At 40.5% G+C, this 25,323-nt stretch overlaps 1 protein-coding gene across 2 annotated transcripts in view; it reads right to left on the bottom strand.

Annotated features, from left to right (window-relative positions):
- BTRC (beta-transducin repeat containing E3 ubiquitin protein ligase) overlaps window positions 1–25,323 on the bottom strand; it is a 34,522-nt gene that overhangs the window by 5,967 nt on the left and 3,232 nt on the right. The window contains exons 2-9 of one of the 2 annotated variants that reach the window (XM_032950515.2): window positions 20,374–20,451; window positions 14,848–14,919; window positions 13,642–13,873; window positions 10,109–10,295; window positions 7,084–7,180; window positions 6,467–6,604; window positions 5,743–5,861; window positions 3,370–3,619 (exon numbers count right to left, since the gene is read on the bottom strand). In XM_032950515.2, coding sequence (XP_032806406.1) covers window positions 3,370–3,619; window positions 5,743–5,861; window positions 6,467–6,604; window positions 7,084–7,180; window positions 10,109–10,295; window positions 13,642–13,873; window positions 14,848–14,919; window positions 20,374–20,451 — 1,173 coding nt within the window. The remainder of the gene's footprint in view (window positions 1–3,369; window positions 3,620–5,742; window positions 5,862–6,466; window positions 6,605–7,083; window positions 7,181–10,108; window positions 10,296–13,641; window positions 13,874–14,847; window positions 14,920–20,373; window positions 20,452–25,323) is intronic. The other variant, XM_032950518.2, reaches the window with a different exon arrangement.

The following is a 25,323-nucleotide window of genomic DNA, read 5'->3' as shown; positions in this document are numbered from 1 at the left end:
TGGAAATTATTAACTTGAACAAGAGTAAGGATTGTTTTTTCATAATTACAAATCCCAACTATTCCGTGCACAAGTTAAATGTTCCATGGTGCTCTTCAGAAAGATCAGGGGCGTTAAATGCAGAATCTTAAAAATCATAATTCAGGTCAATAACAGTGCACAACCTGGCCTATACGGAGGCCGAGTCTCAAAAACGAAGCCTTCCCCTAACGGATCTGCAAATTGCATCTGCGAATCTCGGTGGGTACATTCCCAGAACAGTATAAATTACCAAATATTTTATTTGCTCATCGAGGCAATCACACAGTTTGATCTGTGAGCTGCACACTAGTGTGACCGAAATCAACATTCTCGCAAACAACCCCACGCGCGAGCGGTTTGAAACAGCCGCGCCTACCACCCGGTGTACCAATTTAACGTGACGTTTTGTATTCATCATCGTCGGCGATTTATAAAGCATCCAACAGTGACTACATCTGAAAGAGCTGCTGTACAAGTCGGAGGGATGTGCATTGATTTTTACAACGAAATTCTCAAGAGTCAATATCTCCAAATTGGCACACTTAAAGGAACAGCTATCAACGTGTTCCAGTCAATCACTTGAAATGGACCCTGTCCACATGTGCCTGTCTTGGGTGCAGCCTTGCCACCCAACTCTTGCAGCACATACTTCTCAATCAAACCCTTCTAAAGGACCTTTAATATAATATGTAAAATCTTGTCTTAAATGTACATTTACAGTATTCCCTCTATATTCACAAACTTTTTATCCGTGAATGGCATCTGGAACTCTACATGACTGCATTTATAAACTATTATTTACTTCATGTATATTACGCACTTTTGTGTGTTATGATACTTTTTACACATTTAATAGCTTATGTATAAGGTAATTCATTCAAAATATTTTGTTATTCACGGGCATCTCCGGAATGTATCCCTCGCGGATACAAGGGAATGTGTGTATATCAACAAATTAACGAGGTGGATTAGACGGGATTTATCCACAGTTCCTGAAACATCTTGGCCATAAAGGATGCCGCCGGCTGGGCAGATTGTTTTTGGACATAATAGCCTCAGGCAAAATAAAAAAAATGGGGACAAACGAAGGTCATTGCCATTCCGAAGCCTGGAATATCAACCACAAACCCAAATAAATTCCATCCCATATCCCTGCTGAGTACAGTGTACAAATTCCTGGAAAGTATGCACCCGACCCGTATGTCACCGATCTTCGAGGAGGCTATACCAACTCAACAGGCTGGTTTCAGCACCGGCCACAACATATGCGACTAAGTGCTGGCACTTACCACACACAAAGCTGGCTACCAGCTGCAAGGACATCACAAGGAGCTGCTTTGATCAATATATCAGTGGCATATGACACAATATGGCGGGAGGGCCTCATGCTAAAGGTGTAAAAGATCATTAGATGCCAGCAGACCCTACGACTCCTATCATCGCTTCTGGCCAACCGGCAAAACCGTGTCCACTTAGGGAACACTGTCTGCAGAGTCCATTTACTCAATAACGGGCTCCCACAAGGATCAGTGCTTGCTCCGGCACTTCTTAACATATATGGTGACCTCCCTGTCACCATCAGCCGGAAATTTGGCGACGCCGGTGAGTTGCACTTGCCGTCCAAAGAAGGACCCAAACTGAGGTCCAAAACGATATGTGCGAAGACCTCAAGAAACTCGAAATGTGCTTCAAGTACCGGAGGCTTCGCCCAAACCCAAAGAAAACTGCCATTACATCATTCGACCGGAACAATGCAAACGCCGACCAGAAACTGGCCGTCACTTTCTGTGGCGAAGAGGTCCAGCACGAGAAGCACCCAAAATACCTCGGTTGTAACTATCGACAGGAGCCTCACGTTCTGCGAACACCTGCAGAATACTGCTGTAGAAACAAAATCACGAGTTAATCTCGTGCGTAAACTGGCCGCAGCAACATGAGAAGCAGACGCAACGACGCTCCGGATGGCCACCACAGCACTAATCGTCTCTGCGACAGAATTTTGCGCTCCCGCTTGGAATAAAAGTGTGCACAAGCTGGTGGATACAGAGCCAAATTGTAGCCATGAGGATCATCTCAGAAATGCTAAAGAGCACACCGCTGCTGTGGCTTCCGGTCCTCAGAAACATCGCTCCTCTGCAGCCCCGCAAGGCCATCAAAAATTCAAAACTCCCAACAAGAACATCTCCATGCCACCACCACACAGGCTCAAATCCAGAAAACTTTTCTGGCAATATGCAAAGAACCTCCATGACGAAGACAAGACCATCGAAGTACAATGGAGGGAAGCCCTGGGCAAACACCAACCTGCTGCAGAAACTCATCATCAGCGACCCCACAATCAACCCGAATCTGATCTACCGAGGAAGATCTGGTCCTCCTTAAATCGAATCCGGACACTCCATGGAAGATGTGGTGGACACTTTCTCCATAAATGGAAAATTAACCAGAGTCCAGTTTGTGACTCAGATGCGACATCTCTGACGGTGCTAAATATCCTGACTGCTCAATCAGATCATTCAACGGTGATCTCAAACAAATCTACACAGCTTTTCCTGACGCAATCGAATGGACATGAAATCTCGACGTCAATTTGTAATATACTGCAATCCCCAAAAATGCCATACAGAAAAGGTGTCTTCTTGCAGCGACGCTGCTCCTCATATTCAATTTGTGAACTTCAGGAATTAATGCTGAATTCTAACCATTCAAAAAATTGTACGAGCATGCACGTTTTAAGTCTTGGGATGATAACACTGACCTGTAAAAATCCAAGTTGCCTTAACCTGGCACTGTAGGCTATTGCATCATTTTGTGTGCGCACATGCTTTCTTATACATGTGCAGTATGTGTGTAGTAGGGTCCTTCAACTACATTAAATGTAACATGCATTGGCCACCAATGTCATATTTCATAACATAAATTGACGTTAACAGGCATCTTAACATAATGCATATACACCACTAATTTGTACCTAATATCTAAAGGTCTCCAATCCTTCTCGTTCACTTTGCTTTCATGTCACTTATCTTTACTTCTTGTCACAGCTCTCTCATTTATATAACTTGCTTATCTCTCTTTCATCTCACTAATCTGCATCCTTTCACGACTCATTGAGCCCTCGTAGGACTGCGGCCCTGCCAATTGAAGAACAACCGATTGTGTAGATTCTAAACGCAAAACAGCAAACGAAAAACCACAATAACGGCACCCAAGGAGAAGTCGCGACGTCACAACCTCCTTCGTGCCGTCTGCTTCCTGGCGACTCTCTCAACTGACCCGACCGCTCGGATTCACTCGCTACGCGGTTCAATGACGCCACCCGTTACGTCCCCATTCGCCCCCGCTCGCCTTGATGGTGCGGTCTCCCGAAGCCGACACGATGTATTTGTCGTCAAAGTCGACGACGTTGACGGCGGCACGGTGCCCGACAAGGACGCGGCGCAGCGAGATGTCCGTGGGCGAGGCGAGGTCCCACACGGCGATGGAGCGGTCCTTGGAGCAGGTGACCATGAGGCCGTTGGTGAAGCGCAGGTGCAGCACCGCCTCGCAGTGGTGGATCAGCGTGTTCACCATCTCGCCCGTGTTCACGTCCCACACCCTGCATGAGCATCATCGTCGTCAGCCAACGTATATCCACTGGTGAATGAATACCTCCCCTAAACCGTCACCATCGCTCACGGTCGCATGATGGAACAATTACGCCTGGCTCCTGTAGACGAGCAAATCTCAATCGCTCCATTCGCAGTGGACATCCTCTCATTTGGGTGCCACGCCATCAAGAGTCGCAACCACGCCCGTCAACCCCTCCAGCGACACGTCCTGCCCAACCCCCACTTATTTTTCGTGCAGGAAAAACGTGTGAAGGGGTGTGTCTGATGTGTTTAATTAGGTCTGGATGAATAGAAATATATAAGGCCATGTTCACATTAGCCAAGAAATTACTTCATTTGACTTGCGATGGATTTCTTTCAGTGGCTCTCACTGCTGTGTCTTTCCGCAATCTCATGCGGAGGTTTTTTTTTTTTAATGTCCACTTGTGATGGTAGTGGATGGATCTTCCTTGAGATGTGCACATTCCATTTTAATGCAGGGCATTGTGTTAGAGGCAGTGCAATAAAGTATGGTGCGATGCCCTAGCAATACAATGGTATAAAACCCTGCAGGGGTAGGTTTATGATTTTTGAAGGCCCAATTGAGAACTGCTGATGGGACCTTCACCACTCACCTAGGGGTTTATACGAGCAAATTAATTGTTGCATAACCAGGTGGCAACCCACTTGGGAATGTAAAGGTATGCAAAACTATTCGTCTAATAAAATGTATTCTTACGCTCAAGATACATGTAAATAATCACGCATGTTAATCGCTTATTCACAATTAAGGCATGACCGAGGAAAAACGTCAGAACCCACCTCACCTTTGTTGATAGCGAGTAGACTAAGTTGCTGAAAGAACGAATTTTAAAATTAATTGTGTGGGCAATAAATTGTGCTCCAAGAAATTCCGAGTTGCTTTGTAAACCATGCGCTCATGACGTTAGAGTATGGGTTATATAAACACATTTAATTGGGTTATCAATGTTTTCCTGGACATCCTCAATATGTGCAATTTATATGTAAATGCAACGCTTCATTTTCATTTAGACTAATATACCAAAAAACAAGAAAAAAATGGACAAAAATTGTACACCCAAGTACAGTGAAACCTTAGATTGCGAGTAACTTGGTCTGCGAGTGTTTTGCAAGACGAGCAAAAATTGTAAATAAATAATTTGATAAACGAGTGATGTCTTGCAATACGAGCAGTACGTGTACAGTATACGCCTTGTCTGCCGGGCGTCATGTGAGCCAATGGTTCTTCTCTCTCTCTCGCTGCGGGATTGTGGGTAATCATCGCCCATGCTCGGTCTCAGTCGGCGTGCCTCACTCGTATAGTCAACATCCGTGCGAGCGTATACTGTTTACTACAGTACTATAGTGTTGTGACTACGTGTGTGTGCGTAAAGCATTTTTTTAATTTTGTGTCCAAGTGTCGTGACTGTTCTTTAGTAACTGTACTGCAAGTGAAAGTCGTCCTACACAATAACCCTCCTCCTCTCCTCTCTCTCGTCTCCCTCACACTAGCCACGATTAAATGTATTTAATAAATTTGATTATTTTATATTAAATAAAAATAATAAAAATATAAAAATGTATTTTGTATTAATCATTTTTATATGAATACAGTATTTTTGGGTTATGGAACGAATCATCCGAGTTTCCATTATTTGTTATGGGAAAATTTGCTTTGATATACGAGTGCTTTGGATTACGAGCACGTTTCTGGAACGAATTATGCTCGCAATCCAAGGTTTCACTGTATATGAAAACACATTACTTGGGCAAACCTTTAAGACGTACTCTGTATTTGGTTATTTTGTATCAGCAGAGGTGTAGAACCAGACATATCAAACAAACTCAACACATTTGTCGATAAGTGCCATAACAGAAAAAGTGTATGATAGGTGACGTTTTGGGCAATGGCGCTTCTTCACAGCACACAGAAAGAGGCCAGAGAGGTGGTAGTTTATTCAACCTCTTTGGGGTGGTGAATAATTTCGGGCCTGTCTTTAATGTTCCACACATTCCCTTTTTAAGTGTGTTAGCTTCTGTTCGTGGAATGATTCTTCCTTGATGACGCAATACATTTTGTTGTCTCTTCATGGTAAATGACAGTACTTACCTGACTGTGGAGTCGGAGGAGCCCGTGATAATCACACGGTCATCGTACTGGAGGCACAGCACGGACCCTGTGTGGCCTGTCAGAACTTTCTTGCACTCCAGTGTCTGCTTGTCCCAGATCTGTTTGAGACGCGTGGAGCACAAAGGCATGGTCAAATATGAACAACAAGAAAATGTCTTTAAAACAGTTAAACTATATCTATGAGACCTTTTTGCCAGGATCAAAGGCTTTACCCTTGTTGCCAATAAAAACTTGCAATACATATAATTGTACATACAATAAAAACATTAAAAAAATATTAAGTGACCATGATGCTGTGAAAAACCATCCACATTAATATCCTGCAAATGTAAATATTTTACGTCATGAGTGAAAAAGGAGAGAAAAAAAATTACGTACAATATTCAAACCCCACCTGGTTGCTCCACTTGGGGTGCTGAATGTTCCACACCCTACTCTACTGATGTTCATTACAAGGCAGTCAAAACAGACATTCATTCTCAGGTGGAATTTTACCCAAACTAAGTGAAAAACACATTTTTTTTCCCCCTTTGTGTGGCCACTGGTGAGACTATAAACTCACGACACTCGAGAACCTTATTTACGCGCGGGTGGCGGCCCGGAATTGAAACCCAGATTTTCCGCGGTGCTTATTCAACGACTATGAACACTGCTGCACTGGAGCCACCTCAGTGGTGGCCTTTACCTTAATAGTGGCCTTTACCTTAATGGTGTTATCCCTGAGGCCGCTGACGATCTTCTCGTCGTCGTACTGCAGGCAGTAGACACCCTTGCTGCTCTCACTTCGGCACTGAATGCGCTGGAGGTTGTGTCGGCCACACCTCCAGTTTGACTCGATCGTCTGAAAAATCAATAAATATCACCGGTGTTGATGCTTACAGGCGTGTCCTGCACAGCCGTATTTCCCCGAGCCATGCACTCATGTATCTATAGCCCTTGTCAATCCACTGCTGGATGAGGGCCAGCACATGCCACGTGGGCTGTGGGGGTTATTCGACAATACTCCACGTGTTGGTCATTACAGCATGGTGCAGGTGGGGAGCATGCATGCGCAAGCATCAAAATACAGTACAGTGGCTTTTGCTGCGACTGCCATCAGCTGCCTGCCGCGTAGCACAGTGACGCAGACACCTATGACAGCTTGGCAAGCATACGAGCACTTGCCCAGGCTCAAACCTGCTTAGCTTCCGAGATATAACATAGATCAATTGTATTCGATGATTTGGTAATAGGCCATGCATTTAAAACAAATATTTACATACATATGTTCTAAGAAACAAAATGAATTCACGTGGAATACTTTTTTTTTTCTTCACAAACCTCAATGTCCCCAATTATTTTTGGGTAAAGGGCCCTGTAGAAGGAGTTGGCTTGAGGTGGGCCACCGTTTGGCCAGTTTCTGAAAAGATACAAGCACCTGGGAAAGAGATGGGAGTGTGTGACAATCGGCAAAATAGTCACTCGCGCCAAACTTTTAAAATTACATTATTATATTCAGACGAGCCCCTGGAAGAAAGTTTGGGAAAATTCCTTGCAATCTTTTACTCTATGACAAGCTCTCATGCATTACCTTGCCCTGGGAATTTTTATTCAACATTTTAATAAAGCAAATTTTTCTGCTCCGTAAAAATAAATGCAGCAGAAAGTTTTGCGGAACACTACATATTATGCGAGACTGTCAAATTGTCAGCTTTATTGTAGCCTTTTGCGGTATGCAATGAAGGATGAGGCAATTTTAAACAGCTTTCAAAGCGGTGACATTTTTAATGCAAGGCTGTCAAAGAAGGTCCTGGCGATATTGAGGCGGTCTCAGCAGGGAAAGTCCTGCTTGCGGACCCCACATAAATAAAAACGTAATAAGGGTCTTGTGCAGCATGCTCTATAGGGGCCTGTTTTGTCCTGAGACAAATAACCAGCTGGAGGAATTGAAAAAGAAATCATAATGTTGAGGCCCCCCTCCTTGAGCTATTAGTCCCATTAGTGTCCACTAAGCCTGCAGGAGGTGGTGTGCACAGCTGGTCCCAGGTAAGCTATCAGTAAGGCTCCATTTTTGGACATGCACAGACGTGCGTGTATTCATGAGCGTAGGGGATAAAGCTCGCTCGCCTTTGAAAAAGCGGTATAAAAAAGTACATAATAGCATTTAAATGCCCAGCTGCCTTACATAATTGTATGTGTGCTGATTTATATAAAGTAGATTGTTCTGGCCTATTACATAATAGGACAAGGAATTGTTTTTCATGGCTCTGTGGGTTTTGGGGTTAGTCAAAGAGCCTCTTATGATTTAATTAATGTTTCTCTTTAATTTACTTTATTTTATTTCAATTGGTACCCATTTTGAACCCACCAATGCCATGGAATACATTTGGAACAAGCAAAATGAAAAGCATCTATCCTACACGTTACACAATTTGATGTAATTTTAAATGAGACATACGTGTGAATAATTTTACCTAAAATGTAATTAAATAAACTACATTAAATCACACTGAAATAAATGTATAAAATCGCATGATAAAATGTTAATGCTATTAAACATTAACAGCCTTTTATAAAAAAAAAAAAAAAAAAGACTATTTAGAGGGCAATCAATTATTATTTTATGGCTGTGGGAAATTTATACAAAAAAAGTTTGGTGAATAATGCAGATATCTGGCAGTGTTGCTGACCAGTCATAATATTCAATCTGCTGTAATGTCTTGAGGCATACCCAAAACATGCTGCAAATCTCCCCAAATGCAGCAGGATTCATTCTAGCAGATACATTTTCATAATTACGTTATGCTCACGCATACAGAAAGAGCACCATATGTTACAGGACATCTTGAAAGAACTTCCCATAAGGGTCTGTGAATAGCTGGCAGTCGTTCAGAGCTACCCATGTGGCATGTGCAGAAAGTGTAAAGCTCAGCTAAAAAAAACCCAGACATGAAACAGAGCATAAAACATTCTATTCGGCTCACAGCTGAAGGTTTTTTTAGTTCCCTCCGCCCCCCCCCCACCCCCATCTTTAGATTCACAACCTTGCCTCTGTCCCTACCTATGATATCCCATGCCAGTGACATCTTGACAAATGCCAGAGTAAATATTTCGTACCTAAAAAACACTTTTTTTTCCCTACAGTTTAAGAACACGTTCACAGCTCTTAACTTAATTCAGCCACAAGGCGAAAAAAGGTACCCATTTAACAGGTTGGCAGCTGCAAAGCAATGGTTCAATCTCTTCTTGCGAGTATTGATTTGCAATGTCTATGATGCTCGTGAGTTTTGTTACGGAAAGAAAACTGTTGATTTATACTCTCAAAAGTTGAACTTGCAACAAAGACATTCGCTACATCAACTCCTTAAAAGGCAAGGCAACATAAAAAAAAGCATGGCACAGTGTGCCGAATTAATTCTCACATTTCAACTTGTTAAATAGCTAAGGCAGGTGACATGTGTTTTCAGCCCTTTGTCAATAAACCGCTGAAAGGTCTCACCACACCACGTTGGTGATGGTTTTATTTACCATACTTTAAACCATGCAGGCCATTAAGGGTTGGTAATGATGGGGGTTGGGGGGAAGACCCCCAGATAGTAATTTGCAAATGATGTTAGCCATGGCCAGGAATCCAACTCAGATCACCAAATTCATAGAACAGCTCCCACACTTAAATGTCACTTAAAGAAGCACAGAATATTGCTTGAGTGTACATGCACACATAAACCTACACAAACATCATAGTTGTATCAACTTACGGCTTTAAGAAATTTATATATGCCACAATACATTGCTGAAAACCAATCGTAGCTAAAATATGAATCAATGCATTTTCATCTACATTATATACGCATCCATTGCACAGCATGTAATACACATGTATTTACAAACACTTGTGTATAAAATCCCTGTAGTTTATTTGAATCTCCAGGATGTTTGCTGATCAAAAGTCCTGTCCCATCTCAACAGAAAACAATTCAATTTGAATGTATATAGCATCTGCACGCAGCTGCATCTCAAGACACTGTGTGTCATGGGAAACTGCCAAAACAAGGATAGAAACATGTTGTCATAAGACTTCATAGATAGGAAACAGTCACAGAGCATAGACTTGAGTTGGCAGCAAAGAAGGCAGGGTGAAGAGAGTTTGAGACTAGAGGGGCGGCATCAGAAAAAGAGTAACCTCCAATTGCGGGTCGGTTGACTGACGGTTTTGAGACAAGGCCTTGGATACTGGAGTGGATGTGGGAGCATAGCACTGTATAGCTGTCTGGAATGGGGAGGCCCTCATTCAACAATAGACTGACATGTAATGCAGGGCTGAGCAGGAAAAAAGGACAAGTAAAACGCCACCGCTAGCACGTACCAGCCCCTCCTCTCCGACAGGCCCCTCCAAAGCGAGTCGGTGCGCACCATGCGCTCTATCAGCTTCTTCCACAGCATGCCATCCGAGATGACGCGGTACCACTCCTTGCACACCAGCTCAGCCGCGCACAGTGAGCGCGCGTCCAGGTACGACAGGATGTTCTCCGCCAGGTGGTCCAGTCCTCGTGCTGCAACAAAGTGGTAGTGTGAAGCCGCACCAGACATTACCCACCAAGCACTCTCTCGAACCGCACAGCTGTTCTCTTAATAATTTTTTCTAAATTTTCCACCAATTTTGGAAATGGCATCGTGTTGTGAGACAAAGAATTCATTTGCAACTCTCATAGAGATCGGCGGAATGAAGCGGATACCAGAACTACCTTCAAGATTCCTTCAAGTGACCTCTGGTCTAAACAGTAGGGGGCAGCACTTTTCCCACCCACCCTGCTAGAAGAGGAATTCATGTACAGTGGGCGACGGCATCGACACACAGAAATGTCCCACCCACCCTACTACCAAGATTAATATTTGTCACAGGACAGTGAAGCTGACATTTTTATTTCTCAGAGCAAGAAATTAGCCAAATTAAGTGCAAACCAAATCTCATGCTATAGGTTATTTTAAATAATTGATGACTGGACTGAGGCATCAACTCCCTACACTTGATTTGAAGCTTTCGTGACTGCAGGAATTACTCTTTGGTTATTTCGGTAAAGTGTGTCTCTGTGTCTCTGAGTTGACTCTCTCTGCTTGTGTGTCTGTCTGTGTGTCTCCTAGTATGTCTTTTGTCTCTCTCTCAAACGTAGTTCTACCTGATAACGACTGCTTGTGTTGCAATCGAAACGTCGTATTCTATTATTTAATTTATTTTATTTCTACATGACTTTAGCGAAAGAAACAAAGAGTAATCCCTACGCTTGATAACCTGGTTGAATCAGCTAAGCACTCCTGACGTCTGAGCCACCTGGTCACCTCTCACTACATTAACAGCTCTGCAATTTTGACTATTTCTAAGCTGTTTCATATTGCTGCAGCAAAATAAATAGTGTTCTGACTAAACGGAGTTGGTTATCTAATAATAAAATGCTAAAATCAAGGGAATTATAATAAAACACACATCACATATATGTTACTCTGAACAAAACTCAACAGTAATCAAGTTATATTCTTAGTTCTTTCGGTAAAGTCACGTTGAAGGGAAACAACAAATAATAAAATATATATAAAACAATAAAAAAATATATATTTTATTATTTTGTTGTTTCCCTTCAACGTGACTTTACCGAAAGAACTAAGAATATGAATTACTGCAGTCACGAAAGCTTTAAATCAAAAGTAATCAAGTTCTTCATTCAGTTGCTCTCTCACTAAGATATTTCTAAATTCTCATAATGTTTAAGTACTATAATTAATTTGAACCATGCTCCATTAAGAGGGTTCAACTGTTAAATCATATGTAATATGCATTATATCATACGCTTACATGAGGACGTACAAATAAACCTGTAATTCAGAGATGTGGATGCATAATTATTCACGTTTGTCTTTTATCTAATTTCTCTTCCCCTACATAAACACAAAAAACATTCTCTATTTTATGAGACAATACAGGAGCATTAGACATAACAAGCCAATTTGATAATGTTCGAGCGCCGTCCCTCTCCCTCTCATACCCCATGCTGGCAACAATCAGCAGCCACTGCTGCCTGTCAGAGAAACCAAGGGCCCAGTGGGACCCTAATGAGACAAATGAGTTCTTAACACAACACATGCACCTATCAATTCTTCAGATGTTATTGGATTACAATGATTACGGCAAAAGCTAACAGATGGGGTGTCAACGCACATGTCAGTTATCTGCAAGGTCAGCTGGCAGCCTGTAGATGGAGCACTGGATTGTGCGCTCGCATCCAAAAATCCACCGACCCGCGTGCCCAATGCTCTTGATGCAGAGATTTGGCTAGCCGAGCATCGGTACAGAATGGAATTTTATTAGCAATAGCCTGCGGCTCCTTCAATACCTAAGCCAATATGCGTCGAGGCATTATATCAAAGTGTCAATAAACTCTCGGGCAAAACATAATTACTCGCAACGTGGACTTTTGCATGATCACCAAGTGCAGTTAGGGAACCGTAAAAAATGCAATACGCTGTAGCACCAATGGATATTTTAAACGTTTTGAGATTATTTGCGTCCAGCCTGCGGGGCATTTTACGTCCCTAATGGTTAGATAAATTTTGCGATGAAAATTAAGTCATATTTTGCAATGACGAGCGTACCGCATGGCCGTAAACATTCACCACCAAAATATAACTTCGCATTTCCAGATGTCTTCACCTTGCTGAGACATTTGCAGGAAAAAAGAAAGTCCTTCATAATCCCAAGGCTGGGTGCATGGTCAGTGATGGCCCGACAGTGACAGAAAGCAGAGTTGAATACGGTATGATGTTAAACACAGGGGCACAGGCGCAAGAGCCGGCCCAGGCGATTTATCGTAGTTTATGAAAATCCTGCCCGAGATGATGGATGGGCTTATCATTCCAGTGCAGGTCAATGGGAAGGAAAAATAAGAAGGGAAGGTACCAAAACCGACACGGTGTGCTATTGTACGAGTCATTCAGTGGCACATGCACCAGCTTTGTATTACCGCACAGACAATGCAATTTATGCTTTATCTTATGAACAAAAAAACCCTTATTATTCCACAATGGCACAATTTGTAGACAGTGCTCAGAAACAGTAATTTAAATAAGGTGTTTGCACTGGTAGATAATCTATAGATTTTTTTTTTACAAACTTGAGTAACAAAGAAAAGCACGAGTGCAACTCTTTGCCAGGTTAACATAACTCATTGTGGCTGAATTAAATGGGATGGAGTTTTTAGATTACTTTAAATTAGTTGATATTAACAATCTGTGCCTTAAAAGTTATTAATCAAGGGGTACATATAATTGAAGCCATGTTTTATTTACTTGCCTGTAATTTCCAAATAAACTTTGACTAGGGCTCACAATGACCCCCACTCTAGTGCAGTGAATGACATCACCGGAAAAATTTAGGTGCATTTCACAGCAGATTACTCACTCTGGAAATTCTCTACGCGAATTTCCAAGTGGCAAACTTCCAGGAATCAAACTTCCTGTGGCAAGTGCACAGACCACAAGTGTACCTGTGCAAAAATGTGCCATGCTATGGTAAACACGATCATGACAAATTCACCCTGATCTCGAAAGTTAACCGGGTTGAAAGCCTGGATTGTGCTTTAAAGAGGGACCCCCACAATGCATAAAATAGGTTAAAGGCTGCAGGGCTACGTTGACATCAGAGGGCAAAATATGCTGTTGCCGTGTACAATCCTCCAACGTATGTGCGCTCCTCACGTTCACCAATCTGCATCGGCAAGTATGAAGTATGGCCAAATATCTCCCAGGACCCACAGCACATAGAAAGGCCCTAAACCAGCAGGGGAGTGACAAAGGGTTCTATGTGTACATGGTAAACACACCGGACGCGGCGACCTTTGGACTACGTACCCGGCAATGCAGTGATGAAGTCCCGCTGTAACATAGGCTTGAGATAGGAGTTGATATGGCCATGCTGGAAGTGGCACATGCGCGATATGAGGTGCTCCACAAATTCCACCTGGTCCGATTCGGACCACTGGTCAAAGTACTTCACACAAACTTCGCGTTCCTTCTCGTAGTTAGCCGACGACTTCCGCTTGGCAACGAGAGCATTGGTGTTGCCATTGCTGAGGATTTTTGTCTGTAATAGAATTCAGAGTATGGGGGGCCAATGCCCGTTACTTTTTATAGGCTGTAAAACACAGTGCGAAGAGTGCAGCGTGCACCTGAAACGCCAGAATGCAGAAATTCAGATTGACCTACATATACACAACTGTTGTCAATGCATCCAATGAAGACACAAGGGGGAAAAAAATCCCAGAGCAATCATTGGTTATTTTATATTTCACAGAAAGTCTTGCAGTTAAGTGCAAATTACAAACAATGATCGTTAGGAACACTTCTGTTTCCAGGCAAACTGTATTATACTATCAAGATGTTTTAGCACGTGCCTGTTAAGAAATGTTGAATGTTACCATTCTTGGTGAAACAAATTGCATGCCACAAGTAGTGTATGCAGCCAATATTAATGTCAGCCCTATAAGCTTATAGTTGTCAGTGTTTTTGAGAAGGAAAAAGTATGTACACTGAAGGGTAAAACATATTATATAAACAATTCAAATTCATAATTTAGAAAAAGGCTTTATGGGTGTAATGTGTTGACAGCAAGTATGGAAATGTTCATAACGACAAAGGAGAATATAGATTTGATTTCATTACTTTTTAAATCAAAACAATACTTATATCATCATAGTTTTCATATTGCCAAAGATGTAATACAGGGCCATAAATGTACAGCAATACCATTACAAAGCTGTTAAGGATGTTTTTATTGGTACCATTTGTTCATTATATTAAGATTTAATGGGTTTTTCTCTCGTTTTTTTAAAACGGGTTTTCGTTAGTGATATGGATACATGAACGTTGAGTTAATAGCGTTACATTTACGTAAACATTTAAAAATGTGCCTTCATCTTTAATTGCACAATTTCCAAAGTTACAACATTTTAAAAAATGGCCGCATTACTTGTAGCAAACAATGGCAGCCAGAATTAATTCCAGTGATTAACATCATGACAGCATCTTTCCGGAAAAGTAGAAACAATAAAATTATACCTGTGTAATTCCTAATAAACTCATTTGATCAATGCAGCGTGACTCATCCGAGCTTGCACCACCATAGTTGCTCTGAAAAAAGTAGAAATATCTGTAAGCTAAAGTTACATTCTTTAGTCTAGCATGTTTCTTCAGGCATTAATGTCAATACAAAATGTAAAAACTGTGAATAAAATGGAAAAAAAATTACGAAGAGCTACAAATGAAACATTAATGCACGAATAAATTGAAAAAATAAATAACTGAAATAATAATTGCGAACAAATCTTAGTAAGCTGGTCAGAAAATATACAAATAATAACTATGGTTAACATATGCTAAGTACTTTCTCAACATAAAAAGTGATGTTCTGTAACCATTGCAAGATATCAAATGGTGACTTGTCGCAATTTAAGAAAATGAATCAAGGATCGAAAAGGTATGATTCTGAAAGCAACACACCACTATTTGCGTGAAAGTCAAGCAACCATCAACACTCCACCACAAACACAGTTTACAATTTAGTTAATAAATGAAAGGTCAACACAGTAGTGTTTCAGCAGGGGTGTGTCAATTGTCCTGCGTTGAGGGATTAAAGAAGGCAAGCAGATGGACCTCTGCGTTTTAGAATGATTTATTCAGAAGCAGGGTCACTCTTTATCTTAATGCAAGTGATTCACCCATTAATTACATTCAGTCGCACCTATTATAATGCTGGATCATCACCATTGTCATAAAATATGATGCATCATCATTATCATGATTCGCATGATGAATCATTATCATCAAATACATGGTTCATCATCACCATCTATAAACTTATAATGCCTCATTATCATTAAATGTATGATGCATCACCATAACTATCATGATCAAATGTACGATGCACCACCAGTCTGTTGCAGTTTTGCACAGGTGCATCCTCTCCAGCTGAATACAGGTGTAGGTCGCCCCAGCGATCACTTATAAAGGTACCATTGGGTAATGTAGTCAATTAACAGTTTCTAAATCTAAGGAAAAATGCATGTTTTTTGTCACGTAAATCAAAAAGGCAATTCTACCCAATATAAAACATTTCAGGATGAATAAATGTTATTTTTATGCATTGGTACAAACCTCTTAATACGGAATCGAGGAGTGAGGAAAATATCACAGCTATTAAAGAGAGCCCTGCCGCTCAATCAGTTAACGCGTGTACCGTGCCATACAATAGCAGTCAACAATACCAGTAAATAACCGCCCTTCAAATCTGCTAACGCACGCAGTACTAAATCCAGCGTGAGCGCGCGCCGTTAGGCTGCACGTTTCCTCCGCACCCCCCCCCTGCCGCCACTGCCAAAGAGAGGATACCCTGTAACTACCATTACACGCTTGAGCAACCAGAGACAAACAGCACATCAATTTTTCGGCTGTGTGATTAGCTGCCATTCTTGCTCCCCCATCACAGCTCTCACGCCTGGGATTTAATTTGACAGGGAGAAGATGATTGATTACAGGACACCATATTGCGTTCCTTGCTTCAATCAACCGCCACCATAAATTTGATTATGCTAATGCAAAACACTTTAAAAAAGGAAGCCCCCCTTGCAAGTGCAAGCGGTCTGAGGTGGAGGAATGAACGGAAGTGCACTGGAAGATGGAAATGTGCAGCGGCATTGTCAGTTTGTCACAGTATCAAAAAAATCAGCCATAATGTTCTGCAAAACTGAAGAAAAAAACTGTATACATCAGTTACCAAAGTGGCATTTTACTTAGAAATGTAAAACTGCATCAGTTTAGAACATTCAGACCAACTCAGCCACATTACTTGTACTTTCCAAATTGTATTTAAATTGATGTCATGTATTGTTTACCTTTTGTTTGTAACCTTTTGGATTAATCATTTGTTAAAAAAAAAACTTCACTTTGCAAATGCACACTGCAAGTGAAATGGGAATTGAAAAGCCCCAGAGAACTGGCCCCCATTACACATGATCAGTGAAGCATTCAACCAATCAACAACTTAAAGACAGGCAGCCTTGTACCAATGATGTCTCGTTTAGGATCACATGTCTAAACCGATGGGATTATGGTGAAAGTAATTTAATTCATTACCCCCTGCACTCTTACTTATGGTAATTGGATATTTTGTAGAAATACAAGGAGAAAAAGTCTGACAATTGTATGCAATTTAAACATTTAACTGCACGTATAGTAGACACTACGCTCGTCAACTATTAGGGGTAATGTTGTTTATTTTTTTTTATTTTTACATTTTGGAGAGGGAAAAAAGAGACTAAAGAAGAAGTTGTTTAGACAAGCTCTGCATAAGATGCCCAGTCAGCATGACCTGAAGAGAACTGTGACATTTCAGTATTGCACAAATCCCAGTTCCCTTCCTTGCCCATATTCATTTGCTAATCTCTGACATCCATGCTACATTCCAATGGCAAATACAATGCTTAAATTAAAGTGGTGAGAAGCTAAAAAAAAATACAGCCTTGTGTTCATAGCATTATGATGTATTTTGCTTGTCATAAGCCCTATTCCACAAAATGAAATAGCAACATTTGGTCAATTATTAGGTATATCTGTCCTATGTGCACCCATAAAATGTACACTTAAAATGTAAAGTGTACATTGGTTTTTGAATCTCTACTCAAGACTGATGACAACATTCTGGCTAACAGCAAATCCTGCACACACAAACAGGTGCAATCGATTGCAAATTACTTTCCAGCAGCTAGCCGATGCCACTCAACGTCAGAGCCAAGCATACGGCCATAGAGAGATAATTATATTTTTTGCATATCAGACAGACAATGACAATATTGCCGCAAACTGCTAAGAGAGAGGTCCTCCTGTTTGACAAGTTCAGATGGTGTCATGGGCCAGAAGGTGCAGCACTCGGGGCTATTCCCATTAGAGAAAACATTGCAAGAGTCCCATAATGCTTTAATTGGATTACACTGTAAAATGTGCCCCCTCGGGCCAAACTCCTTTATGCTGCAAATGAGATCCGGCCGATGGGGGTTTAAACAGCGCAGGACCGTAAGGTTTATAGACTGCCAGAACAACTCAATCAGCTCCCAGCTGTACAGCCAGGCTAATCTCAGAGGACTGCTCCCTCCACGACCCATGCACTTGAATGAAATAAGCATTATACATTCACTCTAGGTACCAGGTCCATCATACACAACGCTATTATGGGCAAACGCAAGTTAGATGTATGCTCGTAGAACGGCAGGGCTACATGCTTTAGGGTACATTATTTAAAGTTATGGTCTATTCATGCCTCCTTTGGAATATTTAGCTAAAATGACCTTCATTTGCAAAATAACTTCAAAATATCACAAACGTAAAAAGCTTGAAATAAAAATAAATCACACAAAGTGTGCCCCGTATCAGCATATGTATGTTAGAAGAGAAGCTAGCTTGAGATTGTCTCTCTATTGTACAAACACAGGATTACCACCCGTGGTTCATTTAAGTGGTAACACATTTACAACGTCCATTAATCTATTAAGGGTTCGTAGCAGGATGTGTCACAGGCAGCACTCTGGGGTTAATGTGTAAAATTCTGAATGGGTACGACATCAATCTGTTAGGTGGATTTGGCAAGGCGCATTATCAACATTTGTATATAAGGGACACAAGAAGAGGCACCATAACGTGCCAGATGCCATTGTGCTTCACTGAAATTATACAATAGGTGTTAAGAAATAAAGAATGACTTTTATTTTACTTTTAAATAACACCAACAAATTTTATGTTATACTAAATACATAGAATATATTTTCAGTATAATGCATGTAGTAATATTTAGGGAAAACGTTAATAGAAAGTAACAAATATTAAAAAAATGCAGCTATAGAGGCATCCGAGTTTAACATTAACAGCATCCATAGAATTCCTTTCACTTATCATTAACAAATGCCTTTTTATGTCATTAACAATTCCGTTTCCCAAAATCTGGAAAGCTAATGCGTGACCAAGTTTAAACAAAGGCCAAACAGAAAGAAAATTTCAAAACATCTCACCTCTCAATAACCCCGGATATACTGATGTGCCAGTAGGCAGCAAAGCACTTCGAGAAGAGAAACTATTTTAACAGCGGCGCAACCAAGAGTGAAAAGTGTTCATAGCCCTGTTTACACAGCGTGACTTAATAAAAAGTACTGTGCAGACATGCCGAAACAAGCCCTAATGCACAGAGTAACTGATTAATACAATAAAAACCTCAATCTGCTTAGCTAGACTGAATTCACGCCCCAGCCTATTCACTCACAGCTAAACTAAGCTCATTGACAAAATGCTCTCCACGGGTGGCAGTGGCTCGATTATCATTCCTCCTTTTCTCAAACGACTTACCATATGGCAGATCAGCAGCTTCTGAGTGGCAACCCGATTAAAGAAACATTTAAAGTTTTTGCCGTTCTTTCTTTTCAATTAAAAAGGACTGACCACCCACAGTGCGGAGACCTCGACAGTCTAATTGCTAATGCCATTTTTTTGTGCGGGAGATGTAGGAAAACAGGCATTTTAAATTGTTTTGCAACTATCTGATCAGCAAAGCCAATGTCAAAAGGACAAGTACATCATATTTTCTGCCCATCCACATCTCCGTTGAAGTAGTACCAATTAACCCCAGGGGCCGCTCGCGCTCCAATAATTACATCATAAATTGTTTCCCAAATATCATGTAGCACAAAGAAATAAAAATCCCATAAGCTGTGATAATATTAGAAAAGTACGAATTTTGGTTATCATGGATGCAATTTCAGCTATTACATACAATGCTTAAGAAGCATCTCTATCCATAGAAAGCTAATAAGTCGAAATGAAACTGCAAATTGCAATGAAGAACTCCCATTTTTGCAGAATGTACAGGGGGTAATGTCTGATATGAAAACATGATCAATAAAAGTGTTGGCTTTAAACTAGAACTGGGGCTTCATTTAATGTATTTTCACTGCAGAAAATGGCTGCTCTAGAAAATAATTTATATGCTGGCATGCCAGACATACATTTTTTTTTTTTAAAAACTGAAAGTAATGGCACTTAAAAAATAAAAAAAAATAAACATATGTAAAAAATATATTATGAGACAGATGTAAAATTCATAGCTCTTAATGAAATGGTCAAGTGAAACCAGTTACTCCTCCTAGGGGTTGTAACCAGGGCTTAGCTGCCCGGACCACGCAATGGCTGAAATGGGACTCATTATGGAAACTGTTATATTAAACCGCTCTACAGGCTCTATAGCAATGACTGTCAGCAATATCTTAGAACAGTATCACATCACACTGTGCAACTTATATCTGACGGCAAAGCATATGTCGGTTATTTTACTCACGCTGACAACAATTGTGAACAAAACATCGGGTATATACCACATTGCACGCAAAATGTTATTTCGAAAACAACGATACACACGTCAATAACAAGATAAAAAAACGATTAGCGATAAATAATGTATTTGTAAAATTGTAAGCAGGTTGCTTGATACTGCACAAAGCTATTCAGGGCTAACAATGCAAATGATATCACTTTCCACTAAAGACCTACCAGGCGTTTTGAATTTTTCTCTGCAACAATCTTCTTAGGCGGTTCATCTTCATTGTTATCTTCAGGGGCAGACGTGCTCTGCACAAGACAAGAACGGGAAGGAAACAAAGCGCCTCGTTCAAATTCTGATTTTTTTTGCCTTGATGTCCGACAGCCCTCCAGCCACATATGACCGGGATCAATCAAAGACGAGCACTTTTCACACATCTCAGCTCTGCAATGGAAGAGTTTACCAACAAAATGCACATAAGGGGCTATAAACAAACAAAAAACCCCAACACAACTGACATTTACGTTGGATATTGAGACTTTATAACTCTGCAAGGCTCTTGAAAACTCCTTTAACTTCTCCATTGGTAAAGTGTCCTCCCAAATCTTCTTCCTCAGGGCCATTTTAAATTCTATTATAGCCAAGGCTTTGTTGGTTATCCTAAAAAATACTGAAATGGCAAAAACTACTGTAGAAACCCTACAAAGAATTTATGGAATGGCAGGTCTGCATTTACAGAAACAAAACTGCTCAATCAATTTATAAACTCCGTGTTATTGATATACTTGAACAAAATAGATGACAACACACACCAAAGGCCCCAATGAAAGACACGTGGTGTCTAAAACAAGGCAGAAAAGCATCACACAGCCCAGCGGCACAAATAAGAGCACAGGAGGCACCAGGAACATGTTTTGGCTTAAATTCAATTAGAAGGGGGAAAAAAAGTGGGAGAATAATTCATATTAAGTGAATTTTGCCTCCCCAGCTTGGCTGGCACCTGTTCCTGCCAAAAGGAGGATGAGAAGCACTAGCTGTGGTCCCATCATGCCTCAGGCCCATCCCAAGGTGCCAGTGCCCACTGACAGCATCATCAATCACGGGCAGGTTTCGGTGCTGAAGGCGTGGAATGGGCACAGCATGTGCGCTGCCGTGCCCCGAAGACACGATAAAAACCAACCGACCGTTGAGCCTCCTTTCTTGCGCCCATCCCTCTTGTTTCCCCCATTCCTCCCTTGGAACGCATTATGCTCAGGGCCACGGAGCCAAGAGATGGCGCAAGTGGGATAAAACTGAGCTGGCAAAGGGATTTTACATTAAAACAATAACCTGACGTTGCCTAAGCAAGCAACACTGGGTCTGCTTTTGAAGCCCGCAATGATTAGAAATCGCAAAAAGGCAATGAAATTATGCCGTGTGCCATCAAAATTCTATGCTACAGCACATGTTACCTTATTGGCATCTAGCGTGTTCAAATAATAACAAGGCAAAAATATATTTAATGAGCATTTACGATTTAGGCCTATTTCCATAAAAAAGCGGTCATGATGTTTAACAAAGCTGGAACAGTGCTGTGAAGATACTGCCAGTTATGTTTCCCTGCAGCGCCTTTTTTATCAGAGGCCACGTCTGTCCTGCGGAACGACAAATGTTTCTATTGCTTCCATCGCATTCGTGTTACAACTGTTTACAATGCTTTATTCGGTGTGTACAGCCATGCCAATCATTTTGCTGAAGTCATGCATTGAACATAATGTTCTATTACTCTTGTGTTGATTCTGGGCCCCTCTTAATCAACCTGCATGGACCAGTGTGATGAAGTAAGGTCAAATAACAGTCTTGACCAACATGTTATGGGGTAGCCGTCATTAAGCAGTGGATTAATCTTGGACACCCTTGCATATCACATGTGCCATCTCAAGGGATTTTCCTGGTCAAATATTTAATTTAATACATATATAATACAGGGCTATATACTAAGTGCAGAATCGTGTTAAATAAAATATTGTTAAAACTCAGCACAAGTTAATTCCAGATTATGTCTCCAGGTGCACGAAGAAAACAATGGAGTGGTATTTTTCAAATGTCCTCAAGACCCCAATATCATTAATTACAAGTTAATAACAAATTCACGCAACAAAAATATATATTTTAAAACTTGCTTAGCGTTCCAGACAGCATGCAGTGATCACATCTGCAATATAAGGGACACCCATAGCGAAAAACAAGTGCTGAGGTGCCTATTATTACGTGGGATCATGCTATTCAAGGCACAGCATGCACATTGGCTAAATATGCTTCATGTGTAATTGCTCAGTATTTTTAGAAATTACTTTGGCATCACTTTAATAACATTCTCCAAAGGGCACGTTGTTCTTGTAGCTTAATTGAATTAAAGTAAATGTTAAGCCACCACTGAAACTATTAATGCATTTTGGGACATTCAGAATACAGCACATTCGCAAAATACTATTAATCTAACATTACGAGCATGTGGCAATACTCCTATGCAGAAAAATATAATCACTTGCTAAGTCATTTCACACCCGACTAATCAATTGCCATTTCAATCCCTCCTTTGGGATTTATTTATTGGCAATTGAGATCTGGCAATGTCATAAGATTGGCAAAGAAAAGCAGTGAAGAAGAGTAATTGCAGCAGAGAGCTGCTGAACAAATGTCAATGGATGAAGCACTTGGACAAAGCACATTACATTAGCTTTTGTTGGAAAGTATCTTCAACAACAATGTAAATCAAGTTGTGCCGCCTTCTGACACAACAGGCACTGACAGTAGCCTTTAGCTGACTGATTATAATTATTATTCTTCGTAAAATAACCATATCCAAGTACTGCTTATTACACCAGGAGCTAACTTGAAGTGCCATTCGTTTTTTTTGTAAAGCAGCCTGTCACAAAACCCTAAAACGTATTCCTGAGCCTTATAGAAATAGACCTCAAATAAAGAAATACAACGGTGGCCACATTTAACATAAGTGAATGTAATTACTTATGCACAATAATTATCTGACATAAATCTTCCTAAAACGTTCATATTGTCTTAATAATACTACATTTGTATGCATAACAAAGTTCACACAACAAAAAAACAAGACCAATGAATGGGTTTGCTAATAACACACCAGCACATATGTCAGTGGGTTAGGTATGCATTGCAATTAACTTGCTGCCACGGTGCAGTGTGCCAATCAGACCGCTCCAACAAGTCTTGCCTTGTCAAGTCACCTTGAGAGCCAGTCTGTGTATCAAAGACAGCTTATTAATTCATCACTGAAGCCACAAGTTTATTTTCATTCCCGTTATAATTTAATTTCCTGTCACAATTCGCAAACAGGCTAATTGTAGCTTCGTAACATTGCATGCTAAACAGTCAGGGGACACTGCAATTCGCGCACTGTGGACCAACCAAAGGTGTGTGCGTGCGCGGGCTAATCCGCTTTGTGCCAGAGAAATATAACACCTTTTGTAGTGCAACTCCAAATGCAGCTGCATTCATGCGTGGATTGAAAATCGACTTATAATCCATCAAAGAGATGCATGATAGGACTTTTCTCCCGTGCAAATGTGTGCTCACCTTACAAAGCCGAATTATGTAACTTAGAAACACCACTGCATTATATTGTCAGAATTTCCCTAAACTTGTTAGTTTATTTTAGATGTTCATATAAATGAAACTCCATACATTCAATTTTTATGTTTGGAAGTCACACTCAGCCAGGCACAACACAAAATATATACATTCATCTCTCACATCGTCTGTATCCTGCGATCAAAATGCCATTAGCACCTAGATACTTGTATCATCCAATAGAAATGCATGCAGCTTCAAAGGTAAACATTTACTCATCATAGAGCCTCAAGCATGCCCAAGCATTTGTTTTCAAATGTATTCTCTGTGACACAATAAGTTTAGCTAGGTGAAGATAGTACGCAAATTTTAGTTTCCCTTAAAAGATGTAGCCAAAACTTGTAAAGAGAATATCTCTTATCTTCATTTGTGCGAATGTAAGTATATTGCTTTACCACATGTAAATATACACGTCACAAATAGTTCACATAACAATCAGTCCTGCCATAAATATACTGTGACGTCATGGTGAGCATTACTGCACAATGGCGTATGGTTAGCTGCATGTTGAACCCTGGGTTTAAACAGCACAAAAGATATACCATTCAATCTACTAACAACTGTGTAATGTTCTATACAATAGAATTAATTTGGTCAATATTTCCTGTATTTAGTTTTATCCAATGGCATTAAAACACGTGAAGTGCAATGTAAACATAACTTGGCTCTCGTAGAATTGTCAGCACTGTGGGGGAAGGTAAACACTCAAAATAAAATAACTGCATTTAAAACTTAACAGAGTACTACAACACGAAATGTGCCACCTATTTTTATAAGACTCGCTTTAACAATTTACCAATGCGTTTACGATTATTTCATTTTATGTTCCACCAAAATGCTAAATATTCAGGATCCCTTGCTGATTCATATCACTGAGATCCACGTAATATTTGGCAGCCACACTATGCATATTTTTTATTTTGCACAATATATCTTGGACACATGCATGAAAACTAGTATTTAACCATAGATGCCGTTTTGTTAAAACCTTTCCCACATGTTGTTTACGAATGATCTTTGAAGAAAAAAACAATATTCTGCATGAACATCAGCAGTTAAAGAGTTTTGACTGCAAATGGACAATCCGTTTTCCAAAGAAACACCCTCAATGAGCAAGAAACATATGGGTTTAATAAAGATTACACTAAATAATAAACATCATGAGAATAATGACCGTTTTTTTCCCAAAAAAATGTCAAGATTTGACATATTGACCACACCAAGTGTGCGCAATAAAGCTGATTTGAACAAAATGGAAATGTGCCAACTGTTAACACAGCCTTTGTTGACCAGACCCAACTTCATTGCTTTCAGAAAGCTTGGCCATGCCATTCCACTCTACACTGTAGCATATGATGGTGCCCTGGGGGGGTACCAAAACAGGTGGTCAGTCTTTTACAGATTCGTATATATAAAATTTGAGCTAAGGACTCAGAGGAATGATCAATATTTAAAAATTATTTAAGGTGGGTGATGTGGTCACACCCATCGGTGAAATACAAGAACATGACACATTCTACAGTATCATTCCT

This window comes from Petromyzon marinus, chromosome 9 (assembly GCF_048934315.1).
Source record: "Petromyzon marinus isolate PM22_M1 ecotype Great Lakes invasive population chromosome 9, UKy_Petmar_22M1.pri1.0, whole genome shotgun sequence".
Lineage (NCBI taxonomy): Eukaryota > Metazoa > Chordata > Hyperoartia > Petromyzontiformes > Petromyzontidae > Petromyzon > Petromyzon marinus.
Note: the sequence above shows the minus strand (reverse complement) of the source record. Positions and strands in the feature narration are given on the sequence as shown.